This window comes from Penicillium subrubescens (assembly GCF_028828155.1).
Source record: "Penicillium subrubescens strain IBT 31985 chromosome Unknown utg000002l_segment0_segment0, whole genome shotgun sequence".
Taxonomy (NCBI): domain Eukaryota; kingdom Fungi; phylum Ascomycota; class Eurotiomycetes; order Eurotiales; family Aspergillaceae; genus Penicillium; species Penicillium subrubescens.
The window spans coordinates 4,474,277-4,497,004 of NW_026643152.1; the positions used below are offsets into that span (position 1 = coordinate 4,474,277).

Below are 22,728 nucleotides of genomic sequence, written 5' to 3' on the forward strand. Positions count from 1 at the left end.
TCATATCAGTCGCTTCGGAATATGTCTCGTCGCGCTACGCCGGGCCAAGCGGCTCAGAACCAGCAGACTATCAAAAGTTTGCTGAAGCTCGAGTCCAACAAGATTTGTGCCGACTGCAAACGCAATAAGCGTGAGTGTCCATTCCCCCCTCCTCCGAGATATCGGTACGCTCACGCAGTGCCGTGTTGCCTTCACTCGAACCTGGCTTACTGATCTTCCTTTGTTTAGATCCACGATGGGCGTCCTGGAATCTGGGAATTTTCATTTGCATTCGTTGCTCGGGCATTCACCGTGGCATGGGCACACATATTAGTCGGGTCAAGTCCGTGGATTTGGATGCCTGGACCGATGAACAACTTCAAAGTGTCGTGAGATGGGGCAATGGGCGGGCGAACAAGTCAGTCATTCGCGATTGACTGTTGTGGATCTGTGCTAAAATTTCAATAGGTACTGGGAGGCCAAGTTGGCACCTGGACACGTTCCGTCGGAAGCGTAAGTCGATTGTGACTCTGATATCATTGAAGACCATCTGTTAACTCTATATGCGGATAGTAAGATCGAGAACTTTATCCGAACCAAGTACGAGGCCAAGCGCTGGGTGATGGAAGGAGCAATGCCAGACCCCTCTACCCTGAGTGATGGAGATGATGACGTGGTGAGTGATGGAACAAAGGCCATACTACCAAAATCAGCACCACTGACCGATCAGCCTCTTGCGGTTGTCCAGGAAAAGGCCAAGATCGAACGTTCCGCATCGCAGCGAGTCGTCGCACCCAGCCAACCCCCGGCGCAACGTCAACCAGCCCCGATCGACCTATTCGGTGATGATATGATCTCTGCCCCGCCTCGTCCCAGTACAACCGAGCCTACACCTCGTGCACCTCCCAGACAAGCGCCGCCTCCCCAGCAAAAGGCTCACAAGCCTGCTGATTCATTGCTCGGTCTGGACTTCTTCGGCAGCGCCCAGCCCTCCGCCGGCAGCCGCCCCTCGAGCACAGCATCAACACCCGCCGCTCCCACCGGCATGTCTCGACCAGACCTGAAACAATCCATTCTATCATTGTACTCGAAGCCCCAGCCGGCTCCCGTTCAACATGCGCGGACCAATTCCTTTGGTGACCTGGCATCTCCGCAGCCTCCCTCCGCGGCGTCGAACATGGGAGGTCTTACGGATGCCTTCAGCGGGCTTAGCTTCCCCTCTACCACCTCCCCTCCCCCGGTCAAGCCAGTCGAGAAGCCATCTCCTTTTGCCGGTCTCACCAACTTCCCGAATACCAAGTCAACACCCGCGGCGCCCAGAGTCACCTCGCCTTCAAGTTCGGCTAGCGGCGATCTCTTCGAGAGCTTGACCTCTCCCACTCTGTCCGCACACAACACTCAGTCGCGCAATGCCTCTATCTCCAGTGGACAGGACTTTGGCTTTGGTGGATTTGCCTCCCCAACCACCAAGTCCGCTAAGCCTAACCCTCCTTCTTCATCTCTGTCGAACGACTTGTTCGGCCTGTCCTCACCACCTCCCGCTCCCGCAGCATCTGTGGCGCCCTCTAGGCCCATAGTCTCTTCTCCCCAGCAGGAGATGAGCTCTGCATTCAACCTCTCAAGCCCTCCCATCCAGCCTTCAGCGCCCGCCAAGCCTACCGTTCCAGTTGCAACTGCTGCTGCTGCCAACGTCATGTCCGCTAGCATGGATCCTTGGGGAGGCAATGCCTGGGGAAGCCCAGACCCCGTACCTGAGCCTGCCCCCGCGCCGGCCGCAACCCATTCATCCAACATGATGAAACTCCCTGATACCTTGACCGCCAATGACATCGGCAGTGGCTGGGGCGCACCACCCAAGCCTACTCCCACCGTGGCAGCAGATGAGGACTTTGGAGGCTGGACAAGCGCCGCCCCCGTCTCCTCGGGTACTACATCAACCTCGAACTCCAAGCCGGCTGGCGGGTTTGGTGGTGGATCTGATGACCTCTTCTCTAACGTGTGGGAATAAATATTCTTCCCCCTCCATGGTGAATTGAGACATGAGTTAGTAATGCTGTGGCTGTGTGGTTATGTCTAGCATGATGGTAGTATTGCGCTTTGTTGGATGTTGCACATATGTATGGTGTTTTGTTATTGCCTTGAGACCTGGCTCGCTATGGTACCCCTATGAATTCCCCCACTTGGTTTTAGCATGCATGTTATTACTATTCCTCTTGTTCCTAGATGCGAAAATGGGCTGGGACTTTTGTGATGGCATTATTGTGTGCATACTTTCTGTTGTATGTTGATAGCGAAATATATGCTAACATCCAATCTTGTTTATCTACCATGAATTCTTGAATTGATACAGGCTTCGAAATCTAGAACTATGTTTAGTGCCGGCTTTGGGTAAGGAGATGCAAAACCATCTTGGCTTGTTTCGACTTGGAGAGCTGCGAATAGTAGTATTTTTCTGGAGTGAATCACATAAGACTAGGATAAGTATAAACATTAAAATAAATTGAAATAATTTGGGGGATATCAATAAAAAAAGAAACATATAAGTTAACGATAGTCCAAACCAACACCAACATTAAAGGTCATAACAAAAACATCAAAAACTATGCTTATGCACAAGATCCTTCGTACTACCCGTCTCATCATTCTCAGGCTGATGCGCGATAGACTCCTGCGTCACAAATGTCGTAACCTTGATACCAGCAAAGCCATCCTTGCTACTATCAATATACTTCTCATGGGCACGGAAAGACGCTGTAGTAGGCGACAGCTTGTCCATGTCGTAGTCTCGCTCATCACGGCCGCCGATTACGGAGGCTTGCACTTGGGTGTTTGTCATTGTGCCGGTGAGGTGGCTGCGACCTGTGCGGGAGGGCCGCGTTGTTCGGCTGCGGTAGCCGTTGCTGCCGGTGGAGAAGATGTGGGGGAGGAGTTTGGAGAGGAAGGCGCGCGTGCTGGGGAGGGAGGCGCAGATTATGGCGACGTTGCATTCGATGGCGGACCATTCTGCGGCGCCGACGTTGTCGTCTGTGTGGTTGGTTGGTTGGTTAGATTGTGGTTTCTGGAAGGAATGGGAACGATGGGATTGGAGGGAGATAGGTACTCACAGGTTGGATCGGTAGAGTTGGAAATCACGAGAAGACTCCTCAGACGGAGGACACTGGTGATTAAGACGCTGGAAGGTACTGTTAGCCACTGGAATCTGTCTGGCAAGACAATTACAAGTTAAGTGAGGGATGAACATACAATCCACCCAGAGCAAAGACAGCCATCAACGCAAACTTCTGTCTCTTCGGGAGCTGTAGAGACTTAAGGACCGGCATGGGATAGATCAAAATCAAGATATCCGTCAAGATGTGAACAGCCGAGTTGGAGAACCACAACGCCTTCTTATCGAAGCAGAAACCCGGAACAGTGGGGTCCCAGAATCTCTCGAGAGGGACACAATTTGCCCAGGCGCTGACGATTGTCCATGTTCCGTACACGGCGAGCAAACCAATCAATATATTACAGGCGAGGCGCATTCGTGCTGTGGAGAAGACTCGTCGGTATTGAAGGAGAATGGACAGTTTGGTGGTGATTAGACTGGTTTGGTAGATTGGGACGGAGGCCCAGAAGCACTATAGATGGGATAAGTTGGTTAGGGACTATGTTGAAAGTGGCCGACGATGTATTTGTGGAAAGAGCTTACGAGCATCTGTATCTTGTAGATTGCCGCTGGGATGAGGACATAGTGTTCACCCATGCCGTGGTAAACCTCTGCACAAAAGTTAGAAACATTGCTAAATTCATGAGCTAAAATAAGGAAACGTACCACCAACGAATAGACCGAAGAACACCCATGAGAATGACTACAGCACAAATGAGTCAGTCAATTGAGTATAGCAAGCCTTTGGTTAGTCGGTAGGTTCTCTTACCAGAGCGATCATGATAGCATAATCATCCGCTCCCATCTGCTTGACCAATACAGCCCGAGTATAAATCCGAACCAGTACCAATGCTGTCGCAAGAGAAGTAAAGACGATGCTGACGGCCAAGGCCGAGCGACCTCGTGAGGTAGAGAGTGTGGTCATCCTCGCATGGACATAGACGGTAAAGACTGTGATGGAGCCTGGTGAGAGAGCGACTGAGAATCCAAGTGGAGGTCAAAAGAAGAAGATCACGATCAAGCCGGGACCACTTTCTTTTAATATCAATGATTGCTCCGTACTCCGTGGTGAGTCCAGTAGTCTGTGGTGGATAGTATTGCTCGTTCCTCGTTCCTGACGCTAACGCGATAGTGGGGCTGTTTGGGCGGGCCCGCCTCTCTTAGAGCGAAGCTGAATGAGGAAAGAAAAGCAGATCTATCGATTGAAATAACCCGCTGGAGAACTAAGATTGTGGGCTGGTGTGAACTTGTTAAGGGGGATCCAGTTTCCTAAACCACTGGGCAAGCCACCGAGGAAGCTATCGCATATAAGCTTATAGAAGGAGATGGAGAGCGGAGTAACCAGGTACTGTAGTGTCTAATGTTTTCTCGAGAGTTATGTACAGTATGCAGTCTGACTTCCAGGGACATGAGTTTTGGCAGAAATGACCCTGACCCTGCACTTAATTGACCCGACAACGGCAACCGAGCCTCGCCAAAAGAACAGAGTTCGATTATGTCTTAGCGCCTCGTGGGAAAATTGCGGAGAATACAGTCGACAATACTGTACAGTACATTTAGCGGCCAACAACACGACAGAACTTCGCAGCCATGAACCTTGTCTACGTTTCAACTTTCAGGGGCGGGGCACATATGGTAAGTGGCGCTAGCTGGATAGCGCCCAGGCAGAGACGGAACTGTACAATGTACAATTTGGGATTTCAACTGCGGCAGAGCGCAAGTATTAAACCACACGAACCCATGCATGACAGTAAAAATGACTAGTTCGTTCTCAATTTCTCCCGGAGGGAGACACGCGGGCCCGTTACGGCGCGGAGATACATTGCCACGTACGAGGAAGATCGTCAATTGCCAATAGACTTCCCAATGGTATCAATGGCAATAGGCATCAATCTCTCACGTTGGAAGTTGGAACTTAGGAACTCACAGACTAGCGAGTGGAGATTTAGGACAGGGCATGTCATGCTCGTCGGGGTTCGCTGCCTGTTGGAGACTGACATGTCGAGTTTCTCGACTTCACTCGTTGGAATCGAACTTCAATCCATGGAACCTCAGCTCTAGTCCGAGTATAATTTTCTTTTTGCCGTTCTTCTCCACTAGAACCACGTTCGGAGATTCGGCGTAAGGTCTTTTGTTTTGTTTTTCCCTCCTCTTTTAACCACGCAACTCAGAACCCCGATTAACTTATGATCAACTTTTTACAGGGGAAATGGTTGATATCGTTCTGATCAGGCACATATCAATTCAAGCAAATGATCAGAGCCGGATCATTTAACAGCCCAAGTGGATTTCCTTAGCGTACGCCCACGATTGGGGGCTATGGAGGAAAGCCCGGAATGTCAATGAAAGCGGCGTATTTGCCTAGGCGGCTAAATGAGGGACTATCGGCAAAGCTAAACTGCTTTAGTTCGGCCCCATTTTTATCCCCCCCCCCCTCACAGCTCGCTTAGGTCTTAACCATCACCAGTGGCGAACTGGGACTTGTAGACTTGCAGTATGTAAAGTGTAAACACTATCCTTGTATCCATTTATTGTTTTTTCGAACCATGGCTGGATTGCGCTTGCGCCTGTCAATTCCCCGCCCAGTGCCCCGCGAATCCTTCTAAAGGATTGGGTGTGGCTGGTCCATAGATTTCAATAGCGCAATAAATGCCGACCTTATGGCCAGTCGGTTGTCAACAAAGTGATTCTCTGGAAAAAATTGCTTTTGTACGGAGTACGGGGTGAGGAATACGGAGTACTGGACACACGACAGCGTCAACGCTTATGCATCCAGGATTCCAAATGGATTCACACAAATAACGCAAAATTGCAGGCTGTCCCCTGCAAGCCCTGCAAGGGTTCAGGGATGTGCAACGAAAAACTTTCTTCTTCCCTGCGACCAGGAATTATTCGGCGGCTGAAAGCAGGCATTATACAAACAGAAGCAGCCTACATTGTAGCAGCACATACATAGCATTGATGCCCTAGGAAGAAAGAAAGTATTGTAACAGTCCCGTTGTCTGTCGATCGCCATCATCAGGCGCCCCAAAGGCCCAGTTCTCCGTGTATCCGATCGACACGCACGGTCGTTGCGAACTTGAACCAGAGAAATTCCGTCTAATGCCCATGATTATATGATAGACTCGGCACTATGTTACCCATACCGGATAATGTCCTGCTAAAGTTCTGATGATCATGATATCTGTGTGCGCGCCATGATCGCTAGACCTTTGTCGCCTCCACTTGGCGTTGAGTTGTGCCTTGGAGGACAAGGGGGATCAAGGACCGTGTTCACTTTGAGCGATGATCTTCACCGGTGGTCGTCTCCACTGTTCCTGGCCCGAGTAGTTTCCTCGGTGGAACTGCCTCTTCGCGATAGTGATAGCCCATTGTTCCGAAGGGGGGAATGGCGATCATTGAGAAAGCACGGATAAGAAAGACTATTATTCCCACGAGCTTGAAGAAAGTGGGACTGCTGATACTGTAACAATGGACATTGCCATTGTCATGCTCATCAAATTATCTAAGTTGAACCGTGCAGACAACCTAGTGATCTAATCACGAGAGGCGAGTCGCGACCGAGAAAACTCCGATGATCATGAGGTATCGAATGTTCTGTGCAGCAAGCCAAGGATGGAACATTGATATAATACACATCTTTTACTGGATAGTCTGAGTCATTATTGTATATTGAGTTCGATGTAGAGAGCCGTCCCAATTATTCTGAGTGGTAGAACATGCATGGAACAACTCTAATCGATCTCGATGGCTCACATGGATGATTCGAGACCAGCGAAATCAGTCTTCCCATACGTCAGGTGCTGTACTTTATTGAAATTCAAGTTGACCAGTCTCTCTAGCCATTTCCGAGATTATTAAGGCCCCAGTTTTGACAATCCCTGGGCGACGCATCGTAAAGCACACATAGGCAAGTATAGACAGAATCACCCCGCACTACTCACGGGATGACAGAGGTCTGAAATAGAGACGATAGAGTTAGCCATCTATTTCATTTGAGTGACGTCTGACTGAATAATTGAAAACTGGAAAAATGCAATATTTCAAAGGATGGATTCCCCCATCTTTTAAACTCGGTTGGCATAGGTGATCTGGTCTTGGCGTCGATTGCCAGAAATGGAAAATACCAGCTTGAGATTTCCAGTGCATGCAACTGAAATCTAGAACCACCTAGTGTAGTGATATAGGCTATTGAAATGCAAGATGTCACCTATTTCTTGCACTTATATTCGACCAGAGACAAATACATATCGGATGCGGGGAAATTTCCCCACGTTGCGCCGCGCCCTTCCTATTTGGGGGACAAATGGTAACCAGTTCGATGCATGGCGGCGATATGTTCCAAGTCAGAAATTTTCTAGCCAACACATCTCCCTGATCAGCTGCTTCATCTCAGGATCTATATCAACACCCATCGATCAAAAGTCGCTCTTCAAGATGACTCCATCACAATATTCATTCGCGCGCCATTATGTACGCCATCTCCTTAGCAGCATTCGTGTTGCCATATTTCATCGCAACACCCCTGATCACATATTACTACGACGCAAAAGGATTGAGAAAGTATCCCAACTTCACCTTCTTTTCTGGTATCTCCGACATCCCCTTCCTTTACGAATCGCACAAGGGATTTTGTTCTAGAAATTTGTTCGAGGCATATTAAAAAAGCCCAGTCCTACGAATCGGTCCAAATGCTCTTTCTATCTCGGATCTACGAGATATCAAGGATATCTACGGGCATGGCACGACGTGTATCAAGGATCGATTCTACTCCGAAACAGCGGGCACACACGCCCATCTTGCAGATGTCGTGGACAAAAGTGACCACGCTCGGAAGAGAAAAGTCCTGTCCAGTGCGTATGCATTGAAGAATCTGGAGGAGTGGGAGTTCAAAGTTGCCGACGTTACTGGAAAGCTCATCAAAGCATTCGATCCTCGATGTACCGGTTCTTTGTCGCCAGGCACGATACCGGAAACAAAAGATCTGACTGTGGACTATCGCAACTGGACTGTGTTATTCGCCGCCACGGCAATCGCAAATATCGGCCTTAGCGAAGACCTGGGTCTCTTGGATGAGGGTTCCGATCAGGTCAAGCGGAATACAAAGATGGAACCGTCAAGGACTTTTCCTTCCAGGACTGCCATGTCGCTACTGCCCGTGTGTCGTACCAGCTAGTCTGGGTGTATGACCGGTTCAAGACCTTGAAGCGAGTCAGTCAACTCATCTCGCCGAATTATCAGCGGATGTGGAAGTTGGACGGTGACTGGGGCGGTATCGTCTATAACCGTGCCACTACTCGTTTGAAGCGGTACATGGCTGGTGAGGAACTCGATGACTTTTTTACTGCCATGATGGAAGATAAGAATGGGGCACCGCAAAACCTAGAATGGGGCGAGATCGTTGCCGAGATCAACATCATGATGAACGCTGGCCACGACACAACGGCGATTTCGCTACGCAATGTTCTCTTCTTCTTACTCAAGAACCCAAAGTGCATGGCCAAGCTCCGTGAAGAACTTGACCAAGTCCCTCAACGAAGATGAAGTCGTCGCATCCTATGGAAAGATCAAGCACCTACCCTACCTGCGTGCCTGTATCGACGAAAGTCTCCGGATGCTGCCACCCGTGATCTTTGGTCTTCCTCGTCGAACACCACTGGAGGGTGCACTAATCCTTGATGACTTCATCGCCGGCGATATTTCAGTCAGTATGTCTGCGTATGTGGTTCATCACCAAGAATCACTTCAAAGACCACGATGTGTACAAGCCTGACCGCTGGCTGGGCGAGAAAGGAAAACCCTTGCAGCCGTTTTTCGTTCCATTAGTACGGGCGCTCGAGATTGTATTGGCCGAAGTATCAGCTATCTCGAGCAGACTGTTTTGATTGCTTCGCTGGTGCATCATTATGAGTTTGCCTTGCCATCGGCCGACTGGGATCCCGCGGTTCGTGAGACTACGAACCTGAGCTGGTCCGATGCCACTGAAGATATGGAAAAGGATGATCGTATGAGATGACGGTTGAATCTTGCCTCCACCTTAAAGAAACAAATCAATAAACTGCCTTATATTTCAAGAAACAACATAAACAAGTAATGTAGAGAGGGTATTCTTGTGTGTTGTTCCAATCATGATGATCTGCAGCCCGACGTGGCCAGTCTAGTAACCCAAAGTGGTTAGCGCCCAACGTAAAACCGCCAACCGCCTCGTCTTGACTTCCCCAGCCTCCCCGTCAAAAAAAATGCACATGGCTGGGAAACATCAAGTTTTCCCTTAAAACCCCCGATTCACATTCCAACTGATGTAATTTTTTCTTCTCTCATCCTTCTATTCCAAAGCAGCACTGCCCTTGCTGCTGGAATTTCTATCACCAAGGGGTAGCTTTCTCAATTATCTTACTGTGCTGCAGGTATACTTCAAAGTATATATTCCCCGCCCACAGCAACGAAGCATCCAGCAAGAACTGGAACGGTGCTCACTTCAATTGACCAAACGACTCTCAATCACCTGAGCTCTCACTCATACGAGAATCATCTATAATTCACCTCTACAACGATTTAAACCTCCTCAATATCTACAACACCCTCACGGGTCCCACCTTCCAAAATGGTGAAACGCAACATTGCCATCGCAATCATCCTCATCGTCCTCTTCATCCTAATCTCATTCGGGGTCCTCATCGCCTACGCCATGAAGCACCAACTCGGTCCATTCGGTGGCAAGCGAATCTCCGACGAGGAGAGTGAAGGCGGATAGTGAGCCCAACTTGAACCGTCCTTGCATCACTCCAAGACTCGAGACTCGGCATTATTCACATATTGCCCGTTGTCTTCCTTTCACGCATATACCATACACTCGGAAAGACCGAACCGAACGCACAAAAAAATGACACGATACGATACCCATTTCTCTTACGACCTTCTGATTGCTGCGACGAGCTTGATATGAATGTCTCCGTTCAGCGCTGATTGCGCTTACCCTTTATTACATATTTTGCGTTTTTGCTGCGGTTGATATGCGCCGGCAAATTCGCTATTCAAGGCGTTTAGGGAGGGAAATATTCTCTTTTTTTGGCTTTTTGTTTTGCACTTTTATTTCTTTCTTGGATGTACTTTTCACGAAGACTTTCTTATGGACATGGTCTGCCTGCTATATTTTACTAAACTATGAGATGCATGACTCGTTATGATGAATCAAATTGGCGAAGTTTAAGTTAACTACCTGAATTTCACTTCTGTCCCGAATAATCAAGTATAGCCCGACCCAACTTTCGCTACGGAACGCTGTTGTGCACTGCTTTGGGCCTACAGCGATACGAGGGGAAGTTCTCTAGCAAGAAGACCCTTAAAGAAATCAACAGGATTCATTCCTGAAAACTATGCATGGGATGTTACACGCTCCTGGAAAATCAAATCCATGCCACCAATGGTATCTCCACTAACCCTTAACCATAAACACAGTACAATGCAACCATACCCTTCACACCTCGTGGATCAAAATCTCCGAACGCCAAAACAACGGTATATAGAAGAAAAAAAAGCACACTGAGAAAATTCTCAATTAGAAAACGTAGCTGAGCAGCTCCTGCGCCCGTAAAGCTGTCGCTATATGCCAAGGTAGCGTGTTGCCCTGCACACTGCGCATACCCCGTGCTCGGGCAAGACACGACAAGTCCCGATACATGGCGAGGATGTCCCCTAAAACGCTCTCGTGAGAGATGGCTGGCCGTTGGCTGTATAAGAGGTTGACCGTCATTGAGAAGACACCCTCACTGTCGGTCGCGCCTTTGCGCCGAAGAAGATACCCGCTGACCAGCGCGGGACGAAGCTCGGTGACGTGGGGAGACGCGTTGAGGCGATGCGAGAGGATAACTGCCCACGAATCGTCGCAGACGTCGGTCAGGACGACATCGGAGTCTGGTTCGAGAGAGGGCTCGGTAGGCGTCGACGCGTTATAAACTGCACTTGGGGTAGGTGCATTGCCGGCTTGCTCGGGTGATGCAATGCTGGTATTTGGGTTTGGGGTCGAAACGGGTGTAGATGAGAAGTGAGGGTTGAGAACACCCGAGCTCATTGAAGAGGCAGGGGTGTTAAGAGTGAGGTCGGGGATGGTGTTGACAGTGATGATGGTTAGCTCTAAGGATGCTGGTCGCATCTTGTTTTGCTGCTCCGCTAGATTCGACCATGCTATTGAGATTAAAATTTAGAAATCGAAACTTGAGTGGGGATGAAGGGATCGGGCTTACCATCAACCTCGTCCGGGTCCATCGGGTCGGTACTGACTAGGACAACCTTCCAGCGAGCCTGGAACTTATCCATAATGTGCTTTGTAGTAGCCCAAATCTCGTTGCGCACCTCAGACACTGCCCGGGAGGAACCCCTGTTACGATAACGAAGACAGTAAGACATGCTCGTCTGGAGCGATCCTGTCCCATCGGACCACGCTGCTGACACCCAACGCTGGTCACAGCTCTTCGAGTACGCTATATGCAGGCTTCGCCCGTCTTGCAAGGGGGATACCTTGTCAGGGGAAAGGCGGAAGTTGAGATTCTTGGGCAGATTCTCAGCTAGGAGGATGGCTGGAGCGCAGAGTAGAGGGTTTGATTCGGCATCCTTCGGGCGACAGCGGCTGTAGACTTCAAGCGCAAGGTTCACATATTCGGTTTGTGTTGGCATAACCATGGACTCCTCTGACATGACAAATTCCATCGGAATGATCTGTAGGACAACTTCATTGACCTGTTTGGACTGTCGGCGCTCAGCATCGGCCACCAATTGTTGGAAGAGGTTCCAGAAAGCCGCACAGATGTCCGCCAAAGCTGCTGCATGAGGGAAGGGATTGATGATGTAGACAACACTATTATTTGTTGTAGGAACATCAGCCTGTGAGAGCTCCGCAGCCAGTTCCTCACATAGGCCTAGGAGGGATTGCATCATCGAAGTGTAGCCCGACGATTCAGAGTCCCACGACTTGAGACCGTTGTCGAAACCCGTCGAGTTGTCGCCTCGTGAATGTGTACCGAAATTGCAGCTTTCATAGGAAAGTCCGAATCGATGAAGGAATGCCTCTGCTGCCTGACCGGCAGCTTGAGGATGAATGCAGTAAGCTGATATATCTTTAGACCCGTGAGCTGGTTCCAGGCCGAATGTCTCCCAAAAAGACATGGCAGGAGGAAGTGTTTCCAGATAGTCCTTGCCACGACGAACCCGTAGATGCGGCGCGCATAACTTTGAAATCGAGTTCTTGCTCGATTCCTTCGTAGGCTGCTGGGATTGTGAAGAACTTTGGGTCTTGTCTTCTTGTAGAGATGTGTACCCCTTGAGGTCCAGTTTTTGAATTTTACCCATGAATGCTACATCGTCGAAGCATTCAGTAAATGATGTTCCTTCACTCTCAAGCGCAAATAACCCGACCTGCTGGCCCAAGGAATGGTTTAGTGATGACTGTGTGATTTGGTCGACAAGAAGCTGCGCGATTGGGATCTGTTCTTCACGTCGAATGAGGACAGGAAGTTGTTGAATCTGAAGAGCCGAGAAATAACCTGTGAAAGTCCAATCGGAAAAGTTGGAAAGAAAATTGCCCAAGAATGTAATATTCTCGGCCTTGCTTCCCGTGCCTCCGTCGGCGACAACTGATGATATGGCGGGAGATGCTGCAGACTGTATATCAGATTCCGAAGGAACCCGCTTTCTTTTCAGTTGAGGAAGAGCAACGGGAGTCGATGCATGATCAAAAGGAAGGTCATCGCTGTCCTCTTCCTCCTCGCTGCTACTCTCGGTGGAATCCGAAGAGTCCCGTTCACGTTCGTCTTCTACTGCTTGCAAGAAGTCTTTGGCAACTGGCTTGTTCCTTGCCGAAATTGATGTTCGCGCACGATTTGGCAAGCCAACGGTTGGAATTTCATTCAAATCATTGACTGAGGGATTGATTGCACCCCCGGCAGAGAACCAGAATTTTCCTGCAGCTCCATACTTTTGATCCCAGGCCCCTAGTTTCCTTTGGAAGGCGACGGGCTGGTAGTGGCCTTGTTGAGTCTGGTCTTCTTGACTTTGGCGTCGATCTTCAGTCTGTGAGCCAGGAAAAAGGATCTTCTTAATCTCCACAGGGCTCAGCGGAGGACTGATGGTTTGGCTAGGTGGGCCCTGAGATGGTTCGGATGACTCCTCCAACTCCATTGGCTCGTCAGCCGGCTCAGGATCATCTTTCATTGAAATGGAGGTTTCCTCTGGTTTGGGCTCATCCTCCACCTTTGGGGCTTCAGGTGAAACAGCCGCGGCAGGTAAATCCTGGACGTGAGGGGGTTCATGCTTGGTGTGAATCGTATCGACTGGTTCTTGGGGTATTTCTTGAGGTTGGTCGACGAGCATGGGATCCGCCATATCGCCGAGATCTTGATCGTCATCGTCGAAAAAGCTGAAATCTGCGTCGGTGATTCCCTTGGATCCAAAGTCTTTGTCATTCATTTCTCCAAAGAGATCATCGTCATCGCTCGCATCGTAATGACCAGTCCCGATGTCAACATTTGGGGATGGCCCAGAACTTGGAAGGGGTTTGGTGTCATGCGGCACCTCGGGAGATAGAAGATCGCTGTCGGGATAAGCATCATGTTGGATTGGGATGTTAGCTCCAGCTGCCGTAGCTCCTTCTGGTGGTGTTGGGTAAACTAGGTTGGTGTTTTGAAGGTCTGGGTACTGGGCCATTCGGGAGAGGCTTTCCAAATGATCCCCATGATCAACTCGGGGCGGAGACATTCCCTCGTCCTTTGGTTGGGATTCCTCGAACGTAGGAACGCTCTGAGAGGGAAGAGCAAGTTTCATAGACCCTGCGTCTGAAGACCACCTCTCCGCAAACTCAAGAGGCTCTTCGAGAGGTGCTTCTGGCCACGCAGACCGTATCGGCAAACCGGTTCTTCGAAAGCAGAACCTTGCTGGCCAAAGCATGCGTTTCAATGGAAGCGCGGACTGAGGCTCGTCACTTTGGCGCCATGCCTCGCCAGCAAGTCTGGCAAAGAAGGGTTCCCAAACTTCCACCTCAACCCAAGGTTCCTCATCTATTGAATCTATGTGCAAACCGAAATTCGTCAACCATTGCACAACGTCCAGCTTCCATTGCATTCTTTTGGCGAGCGTATCCCCAGATGCAGGAAACCCAGGCGAAGGAACAGTCGGTGACTCGATGTTCGCGGTGACCAGTCTGGCGATGGCCCCATTAGGACATAGCCAAAGATCTGCCCCTGGCTGTACTCGAAACAGATCTGATATATCGTCGCGGGGGGAAGATAACCTCGTAATGCCAGCCTGAATGATGGTTTGTGTAGAGACGGTCAAGGTCCCCGGTGCATTCAACTGTACATTCAGCGTTGTCAAGCTTGGCGAAGAGAAGAGACCCTCATTGTCAATCCTGGGACTTTCATATCCAATATTGTCCACTGCAGTAAAAAGGGTTCGTGAACCAATAGGTAAAGCACCATAAGTGCGAACAAGATGCAAACTCAAAGCACCGGTGACAGCTGAAATAAAGGCAGAATATACAGCAACAGAGCTGCTATACCCATCAGATCGACGCGCAGAAGGTTGAGCTTGTTGCGGTCGTTGTGATGGCGTCGGTAGAGAACCTTGTTGATTTTGAGTCTCGGATGAGAGGCCCTTTATCAACTCTTGGCATGCGATACTTCCCGATGCCGAGACTGCAGGGAAAATGAGCAAAGTGTTCACCACGTCAGTGTTTTATATGTACATACCTTTGAGAGTGGTTGTGTTCAAAAAAATCTTTGTCGTCTCGACGTCTCCATCCGTGATGTAAACTGGCCCCAGGCTTTCAAATGTTGGGGTAGGAGAGAATACCCAGAGGCCTAGCCGTCTTGGGCATGATGCTAAGCAACCTATATGTCTCAATTGCGCCTCTAGATTCTTGAGACGGCCAAGATGCTTCAATATCGTATAGCCATTGGCAGGCCCTTCCTGAGGATGAGTCGCAATGCCAGACTCCTCAGTGTAGATCCTCCAGTAGATGGTGGAGAATCCATCCTAGCGTCTCGGGTTAGCTGCTGGCCACATCTACCCGACTAGAATGCTTACTATTAGATGTATGTTGGTGGTTGCGCCTCCGGGAAAGTCCATGGTTCAACAGTCGCGGACAGCCCCGGGAAGCAGGCACAGATAGAGACAGGGTGATCGAGGCTTCTTCGAGGAGTCATTTCCAGCACATGAGATGCTCCACAACAAGTACCCTGAGCGCACGGTAGCCAAAGGTAGCCCCATCAAGTGTATATACTCATCGCAGAGGACACAGGTAGATCCGATCTCGGATGAATCTTGTCGCAAATGCACAACGACGCCGCGATGCGCAATTCCGGGGGAAGTTCGAGGGACGCTCGGGCCAATCACCGGGATCCGCACGGGCATGTCACGTGGCTCCTATCGCTATCTTTTTTTTATCGCCGCGCATTTTTTTTCTACGATCAAGTTGAGTCGAGTTACAAGCTTGTTCACCTCGCCACCATGAAGCTGTCAAACCAGTCCGAGGTACCGGTGTATACCATCTCGGGCTCCAACACAGCCCGACCTTTACCCGAATGGCTGGCACGACGCCGCAAGCGCAGCTTGAAGGATGACCCGGAGTATGCGAATCGCATCGAGTTGCTGCAGGACTTTGAGTTCGAGGAGGCCAGTCAGTGCGTCAAGGTCAGCGAGGATGGTGAATGGGTTATGAGTACAGGTATGATCACAACAGGAATTGTGGCTATCTATTATGCAGCTAACATGATCTGTACTAGGCACATACAAACCTCAGATTCATGTTCACCAATTGTCGCAACTGTCCCTGTCATGGGCACGACACACCGTAGCTCTCAACACGAAATTCCTGCTCCTCTCGTCCGACTACTCAAAATCCCTCCACCTTCAAGGCGACCGCTCTCTTGAATTCCACACCCCGCAAGGATGTCATTACACCACCCGGCTTCCACGATACGGACGTGACCTTGTCTATGACCGTCAGTCAACTGAGGCGTTGATTCCCTCTGTCGGTGTCAACGAGAACGGTCTGGGTGAGGTCTTTCGGCTGAATATGGAACTTGGGCGATACATGCGATCTTTCGAAATCGAAGTCGGAGGCGATGACTTTACATCTGCTGGAGGCGGTGCCTTGCAAGGCGGTATTAACACCGGTTCAGTTAACACAGGTGCTATCGCGGAGGAGAGTCACAACCTTCTTGCATTTGGTACATCGATAGGAACAGTGGAGCTTTGGGATCCCAGAGCCAAGGGCCGAGCGGGCATTCTCCTGCCACCCGCCCAGTCTGTCGGCGACGTGACGCGGTCTGAAATCACCGCACTGGAGTTCCACCGTAACGGTTTGACGCTGGGAACCGGCTCGTCTAACGGCTTGATTCACCTCTACGATCTCCGATCGCCAGTCCCTCTGCTAAAGAAGGACCAAGGATATGGCTTCCCTATTCACACCCTCAAGTTCCTTCAAGCGTCAACCGAGACACGAGAGGCGACCATGGATCCTAAGATTATGTCGGCCGATAAGAGGATTATCAAGATCTGGGATCCCCGTGATGGTACCCCTTGGACTTCTGTGGAGCCCGCTGTGGACATCAACGACGTGGCCTGGTGTAAGGACAGCGGAATGCTCCTGACTGCCAACGAAGGCCGCCAGCAGCACTCCTTCTTCATTCCCCAGCTCGGACCCGCACCCAAGTGGTGCTCGTTCTTGGACAACCTGGTCGAAGAGATGGCCGAGGACCCGAACGACCCCAACGCATTCACCAGCGCCCAGGCTGGCTCTATTTACGACAACTACAAGTTCTTGACCGTGCCCCAACTGCGCACGCTCAACTTGGAGCACCTCATTGGTCGCACCAACCTCCTGCGACCATACATGCACGGTTACTTCGTTGCTCAACGTTTGTATGAGGAGGCGAGATTGATCACGAACCCGTACATCTGGGAAGAAGAGCGCGCCAAGCGTGTCAAGGAGAAGATCGACAAGGAGCGTGAGAGCCGTATCCGTGGCAAGAAGAAGGCCGCCGTCAAGGTCAACAAGAAGCTGGCCGAGAGACTGCTCAACGCAGAGGAGAAGCAAGAGCGCCGCAGGGCCAAGCAAGTCCTGGAGCGTGGCGGTGACGCCGACATGGTCGATGCACCTGCCGTGGAGATCGAAAAGACCGAGAAGAAGGGTGTTCTGGGCGACAACCGTTTCAACAAGCTGTTCGAGGATGAAGACTTCGCCGTTGACGAGAACTCCTTCGAGTTCAAGCTGATCAACCCCAGCACCATCCCCGACGCTCCACCAAAGAAGGAACGCGGCTTGACTGCCGTCGAGCAAGAAGCCATCGATGACGTCCCCGGCTCTAGCGACGACGACTCAGCCTCCGACAGCGAAGCTGAAAAGCCCGTTAGAGAAAAGGCCTCTACCAAGATCTCCTCCGCAGACTACAAGCGCACCAAGCGACCCCCACCACGCATGCAAATTTCCTCCTCCACACGCACAAACTCCACCCGAGACCGATCATTCGGCTCACGCGCGCAGAACATGAAGACGAAGCAAAGACCCACACGCACGAACGGCGTCGTCGGTGAACGCGAGGTTAGTTTCATGCCCGCTTCGAAGTCGAGGAAGCAAAAGCCCGAGGTTCAATATGATAAGACCGAGTTCCGGGCCAAGGAACGTCGTAGTGCTTCGGGCAACACGTTCCGCAAGATGTGAGGTGGTGTTAGTGTTTGCACCATAACGGCGTTTTAAAGGGGATTTTTGTTCGGACTTGATTTGATAGGCCTGGTTCTTTTGGGCTTGATATGTGTATTCTTATCATGGTTTATGTTGCATGACGGTGTCACCTTCTGCATTTAGAGCCTTCTTTTGTTATATACCTCAACCAGCACCCAAAAGTATTTTTTTTTCTAAGATCCTTGGTAGTAGCAGAGTTCCTCCTTCAACTGTATACTTGCGTATCTAATCAAAGAACAGTCCTCCAACCATTGCAGTTACAATGGAGGACGTAGGCAGCGTGAGTGCTCTCAAGTCACGCTCCATCTCATCTAGGCTACGAAAAACTGGTAAGTTACTAGTGTCTTGCACGCAAATGATCTGAATTGTAATCTGTCTGTCTGCTCTAAGAAAATGCGCAAAATTCCATCCAGCCAAGCCACGCAAATTATGGTATAACGAAGAAATAATCCCACACAAAAAGCCCACAACGGAAGGCATCGACTCGCCAAAAGAAGACAAGACATCAAGCCATATCGATCGTGCAGAGATCAGCAAATGCACCCCCTTCCAACAACACATCCACCAGAGACCAGACGAACAATCAACGGGAAACAGAAAACTCAACGTCAAAACCACACCAATCTCTATGCACTAGATGAAAAACTTAAAAACGAGACTGCTGGACAGAAGAGAAATCCGGTCTATAGTAGCAGCCAACCTAAAAAGCAAGATAATGAATCGCAAGAAGATATGGAGAGATGAAAGTGAACTGTTTTAGAGGAGAAAAATTATCTGAAGTCACCATTCAACCGAAAGAAGAGACACGAACAAGACAAGGCAAGGCAAGGGGGTATTGGCTGAAACGGGGACTAGATTCGACGAAAAAAAAGAATAATCAACTCCATCCAGCACAACCGAAGTTGAAGTTGGAGTTGACTCACCACCACAACCACCACACATCTACCAACCACCCGGGAGCCCAGCTCCCCTCCGACCGCTCCCCCGTCTCGAGCTCCCGCTCGAGTCCGCGCCATGATTACCATGGCGGTTCTCCTCCAGACTCCGCCGGGAGGCGCCGAAGTCGCTCATAGCGAACAGCAGCGGCTCGTCGTCTTCGAAGACGGCCTGAGATGGCGGGGCCCGGTTTGCACCGGGCCGCTGGAGGGAACCACGGCGGATCTCGGTCGTCGAGTTGCCGCTGTTGCTACCGCTGGCGTTCCCGTCATGGTCATCACGCTCGACGAGGTGAGGCGGGATGGTGGCGCCGCGGGCAAGGCTACTCGACGCCGAGCTGAGGGAGTGGCCGCCTGAGAAGCCCCGACCCCGAGAGTTGGCGAAGCGCGGCTGGTAGAGGTTCGACGAGGACGAGGCCCCCGAGGGACCGGTGATGGTTTGACCGCGCGTGGCGGTGCCGCTGGTCGTGGTGGAGTGGTCCTGGTCCTGGTCCTCGGATGGCCGGCGTCCTGTCGGGGCTTTGGGGTCGGGGTTCCGCTGTTGTAGCGGGCCGGGGGTTTCGGCGCCCATGCTCATGCTCCGGATTACGAGGTTGAAGATTTCCTCGTCGTCGCCTGAGTGTGGGCGGCGGTGCTGGGCGGCGGAGCTGGAGCGCCGGTATGCCGGTGAGAATACCCGCGGGGAGGTTGGGATATCGATCGCTCCCGCGGTCGAGGCACCTGGCTGGGTGTTTTCCAGGTTGGGATTCTCTTCCAGGGGCGAGTCATGCTCCAGGTGCGGGCCTCGACGGTCATGCTCGGTTGAGATTTCATCTGCAACGCTGTTCGAACTCAGACGGGACCGGATGGCTGGCGTGTGGGGTGTATGGGGTGAAATGGGCTTTCCGGGTGATGATGCAGTGGAGATAGAGGTACCAGAGATCATGGGTGGTACACCGGAAAGCTGCTTGCTCGAGGAGGTTGATGAGCGGTGCAGATGCATAGATGATGACATGGAGTCCGAGAGCGCCGCATTAGAGTCTCGCATGCGCTGGAATCGAGCGAGGGCTACGGAGGCAGAAGTGGGTTTCCGCTGGCCCAGTTGGGTTGACGTAGAGCTGCTGGTGTTCATAAGATTCTTTCCACTGTCTAGCTCTTTCAGGAACTCTGAGATTTTCTCATCATCGGCGTGGAAGGATTCGGCGCTTGTGCCAGTGAGTTCTGCGAGCAGGCCAGAGCCTGGCTGCACGTTCGAAGAGGCGGCGCTGATCTTGCCACTCGAATCGTCCTCAGTCTTGGCCACGCCTCCGGTGGAGTGACGACCCCGGCGATGGCTGAAGGAGCTGCTGTAGCGGGAGATAGGTGCAGGTTTGGGGGATGCGGAAGTAGAAGATGAAATGGCCTGCTCAGACGCAAGAGCAACAGGCTTGCGGGCTGAAGCCGCGGAAGAAGGAGGTGGCATCACGCGTGATTCTGCGGAAGTGCCTGAGAGACGAGTAGATGTAGTGCGAGGCGATACACCGAGAGGAGTGTCCACTAAAGCAGGAGATGCGGAGAGTGGAGGAGCTTTGAAGGCTTGGAAAGAGATGGAGGGGCGACGAGGGGAGCTTGACAAGCTTTCACTCGCAATTTGAGCGGCGCGTCCGGTTGGTGGTGCGATTCGTGCAGGAGGCAGGAGTCGCCTGGAGTGCGCATCAGATGGAGAAGAAGATCCAATGCCACTATCTCTCGCCGCGCGCAACGCAGAAATCGGGCTAGTCCCACCTGTCGGGCCAACCTGGTGAAAGGTAGATAAACTGCCGTATGCGCGTGAACGATCCGGATGCTCCACGGTCCTTCGCCCTACAGGCACCGACCCAATCTCAGGGCTCAGAGGACTCACATCCTCTGAAGGCAACGAGGGGCGGAAGATATCATCGTCAGCACCCATAAAGCGTGAGCTCAACAGTGCCTCTGAATCATCAATACGGAAGTCACAATTCGTCCGGTACGTGACGTTCACGCTAAACGGTCCTGCAGGAGACTCGGTGGTCCCAAATTTGTACGTATCCACTGTCCTCACACTCCCTTCGTAGAGGGGCAGCGTCAAATGATCCCGCGACGTCTTGAACCTTTCACGATCACTGCGAGCAGCAGTACTCGGATCAAGTACACGGTACTTGACCTGCAATGCAGGACTCCACCGCACCTTGATATTGCGCGAAAACTTCCAAGCCGGCAAAAACTTGGAATATGTGAATAATGACCGGAAGAGGACGATACTCTTCTTGTACACCGTCGGCAAGATGGATCCCAGTTCAGCCGTAGGCTTGCTACTGGCCTCGCCCAGCTCGATCCTCCATCGTTCCAGAATGACCTCGTCTGCGTTCGGATGATATGTATGTGAGCCGGCCCCACGAGACCCCGCAATCGAGTCTTGCACATCCCATCGCTTCCCATTATCATCCAAAATCACCAGGCTTTGATTATTCGTGAGTCCCGTGCAGTCCAGATAGGTCTCGATGATAAGCGGCGGGGGTCTGTTGGTGGCGGCATCGCAAGTCCGCCATGTCCACAACTGTTCACGAAGGACATCGGTATCTTCTAATTCGACGTTGAACTATTTCATCCGAACCAATATATCAGCATGCAAGCTTGAAATGGGGCGATGAGAGACCGGTCGCGCCATGACCATGACCTACCCAACGGTTCACTTTTGGGGTATCGGAATTCTTAGCATATGCAGGAGGGAGCTCGACACGCGAATGAAGGATGATGAGGGCTGCTTTTGTGTGGTAATTCTACATCAAATCGAAGAACGACTGTCAGTCAAGACTACTTTCATGGAAGATGGAGGCACCCCGCTCATCACTTACCGAGATGATCTGATTCAACTTTGTCATGGCTTCTCTCCCCGGAGGTCCAGAGTCTCTTGCCGACGACTTTGACGTCTGATCCGCGGCCCCATCAATACCCAGACCTTCGGCGGGGTGATACCGCCCGTCAGTGGTGGGGGAAGGCGGCACCGAGTCGGAGTCTTTGAGGTCATCCCGAGCGGCAGACGCTTTGGCGGGCATCTTTGGTGCCGACGAGGGTACCGCCGGCGACCGGGGGTGCTGATGCATGATGTGAGTCTGTGAAGAGGATGGTTAGGGACGAATAGTGAGAATCCGACGTAACAGAGCTTACCCCGACAAACGAGGTCGGGAGGCGAGCGCTATCAGCAGTGGCGGAGGGTGTTATCAGGAAGGCAACGAGACGGCGGTGGAGTTGGAGCCGCAGGCATGCTAAGAGATGTGCAGAAGAAGAAGAAGAAGAGCCCGATCAACTCCAGGCAGAGAATCAAGATGGAAAAGATGAGCGCAAGCGAATTAAATGTCAAGGAGGAAGCTGCGCATCGTTTGACGGGGTCAGGCAGAGAGCGAGGATGGTTGCTCTAGCGATTGCGGACCTTCGGAGCCCTGGCAGTGAAGCTTCTCCGCATTGACAAGCGGAGCCAGATCGGTCTGGGGGAATTCACAGCGCAAGCACGTTGTGACAACCTACGGGACTATGAATGTCATGGTCGGGATATGTAGTAGGTGAGGATGGGATTTATGACTAGCGGGTTGGTTATAGCAAGGGAAGGGATGGAGGAGGAGTGAACCAGTGGGTGTGCAGCAGGGGTGGAGAGGAGAGGCTTCCAAAGGTTTGGGGCTTGTCTCGTCTGTGACGCACACCCGGTGACTCGACAGGTCTCGAGGGTTCAAGTCAGCCTGGAAACGCCACACTACAGCTGATCAGAGCAACTGCCTGGAGAAAAGAATACTGCAGACTACATGACTGGTATAGTCTGGATAGGTCTTTTCTTTTTCTGCCTTGCAACTGCGGAAATCGGAGAAAAGCAAAGACCTAACGGGTGTGGTGCATCTACTCGAGTTGGTACTGTACGATATACTTTGTACATCGTACACTACCCGGTCGCAGTACGATACTTT

At 51.3% G+C, this 22,728-nt stretch overlaps 8 protein-coding genes across 8 annotated transcripts; 5 read left to right on the forward strand and 3 right to left on the reverse strand.

The window, feature by feature from the left end:
• Positions 1–21: 21 nt before the first annotated feature.
• N7473_003001 (uncharacterized protein) lies at positions 22–1,987 on the forward strand (the record flags this gene model as incomplete). Its single annotated transcript, XM_057148941.1, has 5 exons — positions 22–130; positions 229–397; positions 448–492; positions 553–655; positions 710–1,987. 5 exons carry the CDS (start codon positions 22–24, stop codon positions 1,985–1,987), a joined length of 1,704 nt encoding a protein of 567 aa, XP_057012595.1.
• Positions 1,988–2,572: 585 nt separating this feature from the next.
• Positions 2,573–4,115, reverse strand: N7473_003002 (putative integral membrane protein; the record flags this gene model as incomplete). The annotated part of the gene is made up of 6 exons (XM_057148942.1): positions 2,573–3,003; positions 3,084–3,151; positions 3,223–3,596; positions 3,668–3,735; positions 3,791–3,827; positions 3,894–4,115. Coding segments are annotated over 6 exons (1,200 nt in total), but the record flags the coding sequence as incomplete, so codon positions are not given.
• A 3,480-nt stretch (positions 4,116–7,595) lies between these two features.
• Positions 7,596–9,140, forward strand: N7473_003003 (uncharacterized protein; the record flags this gene model as incomplete). The annotated part of the gene is made up of 5 exons (XM_057148943.1): positions 7,596–7,713; positions 7,798–8,213; positions 8,261–8,587; positions 8,640–8,842; positions 8,951–9,140. 5 exons carry the CDS (start codon positions 7,596–7,598, stop codon positions 9,138–9,140), a joined length of 1,254 nt encoding a protein of 417 aa, XP_057012597.1.
• A 588-nt stretch (positions 9,141–9,728) lies between these two features.
• N7473_003004 (uncharacterized protein) lies at positions 9,729–9,878 on the forward strand (the record flags this gene model as incomplete). Its single annotated transcript, XM_057148944.1, has 1 exon — positions 9,729–9,878. The coding sequence occupies one exon, from the start codon at positions 9,729–9,731 to the stop codon at positions 9,876–9,878; it is 150 nt and encodes a 49-aa protein (XP_057012598.1).
• Positions 9,879–10,507: 629 nt separating this feature from the next.
• On the reverse strand, positions 10,508–15,241 carry N7473_003005 (uncharacterized protein; the record flags this gene model as incomplete). Its single annotated transcript, XM_057148945.1, has 4 exons — positions 10,508–11,308; positions 11,368–14,808; positions 14,863–15,148; positions 15,200–15,241. The coding sequence occupies 4 exons, from the start codon at positions 15,239–15,241 to the stop codon at positions 10,683–10,685; spliced, it is 4,395 nt and encodes a 1,464-aa protein (XP_057012599.1). The 3' UTR covers positions 10,508–10,682.
• A 381-nt stretch (positions 15,242–15,622) lies between these two features.
• N7473_003006 (WD repeat NOL10/ENP2 family protein) lies at positions 15,623–17,837 on the forward strand (the record flags this gene model as incomplete). Its single annotated transcript, XM_057148946.1, has 2 exons — positions 15,623–15,839; positions 15,898–17,837. The coding sequence occupies 2 exons, from the start codon at positions 15,623–15,625 to the stop codon at positions 17,835–17,837; spliced, it is 2,157 nt and encodes a 718-aa protein (XP_057012600.1).
• A 283-nt stretch (positions 17,838–18,120) lies between these two features.
• N7473_003007 (uncharacterized protein) lies at positions 18,121–18,495 on the forward strand (the record flags this gene model as incomplete). Its single annotated transcript, XM_057148947.1, has 2 exons — positions 18,121–18,187; positions 18,272–18,495. The coding sequence occupies 2 exons, from the start codon at positions 18,121–18,123 to the stop codon at positions 18,493–18,495; spliced, it is 291 nt and encodes a 96-aa protein (XP_057012601.1).
• A 305-nt stretch (positions 18,496–18,800) lies between these two features.
• Positions 18,801–21,876, reverse strand: N7473_003008 (uncharacterized protein; the record flags this gene model as incomplete). Its single annotated transcript, XM_057148948.1, has 3 exons — positions 18,801–21,371; positions 21,454–21,552; positions 21,628–21,876. The coding sequence occupies 3 exons, from the start codon at positions 21,874–21,876 to the stop codon at positions 18,801–18,803; spliced, it is 2,919 nt and encodes a 972-aa protein (XP_057012602.1).
• Between the last annotated feature and the right edge of the window lie 852 nt (positions 21,877–22,728).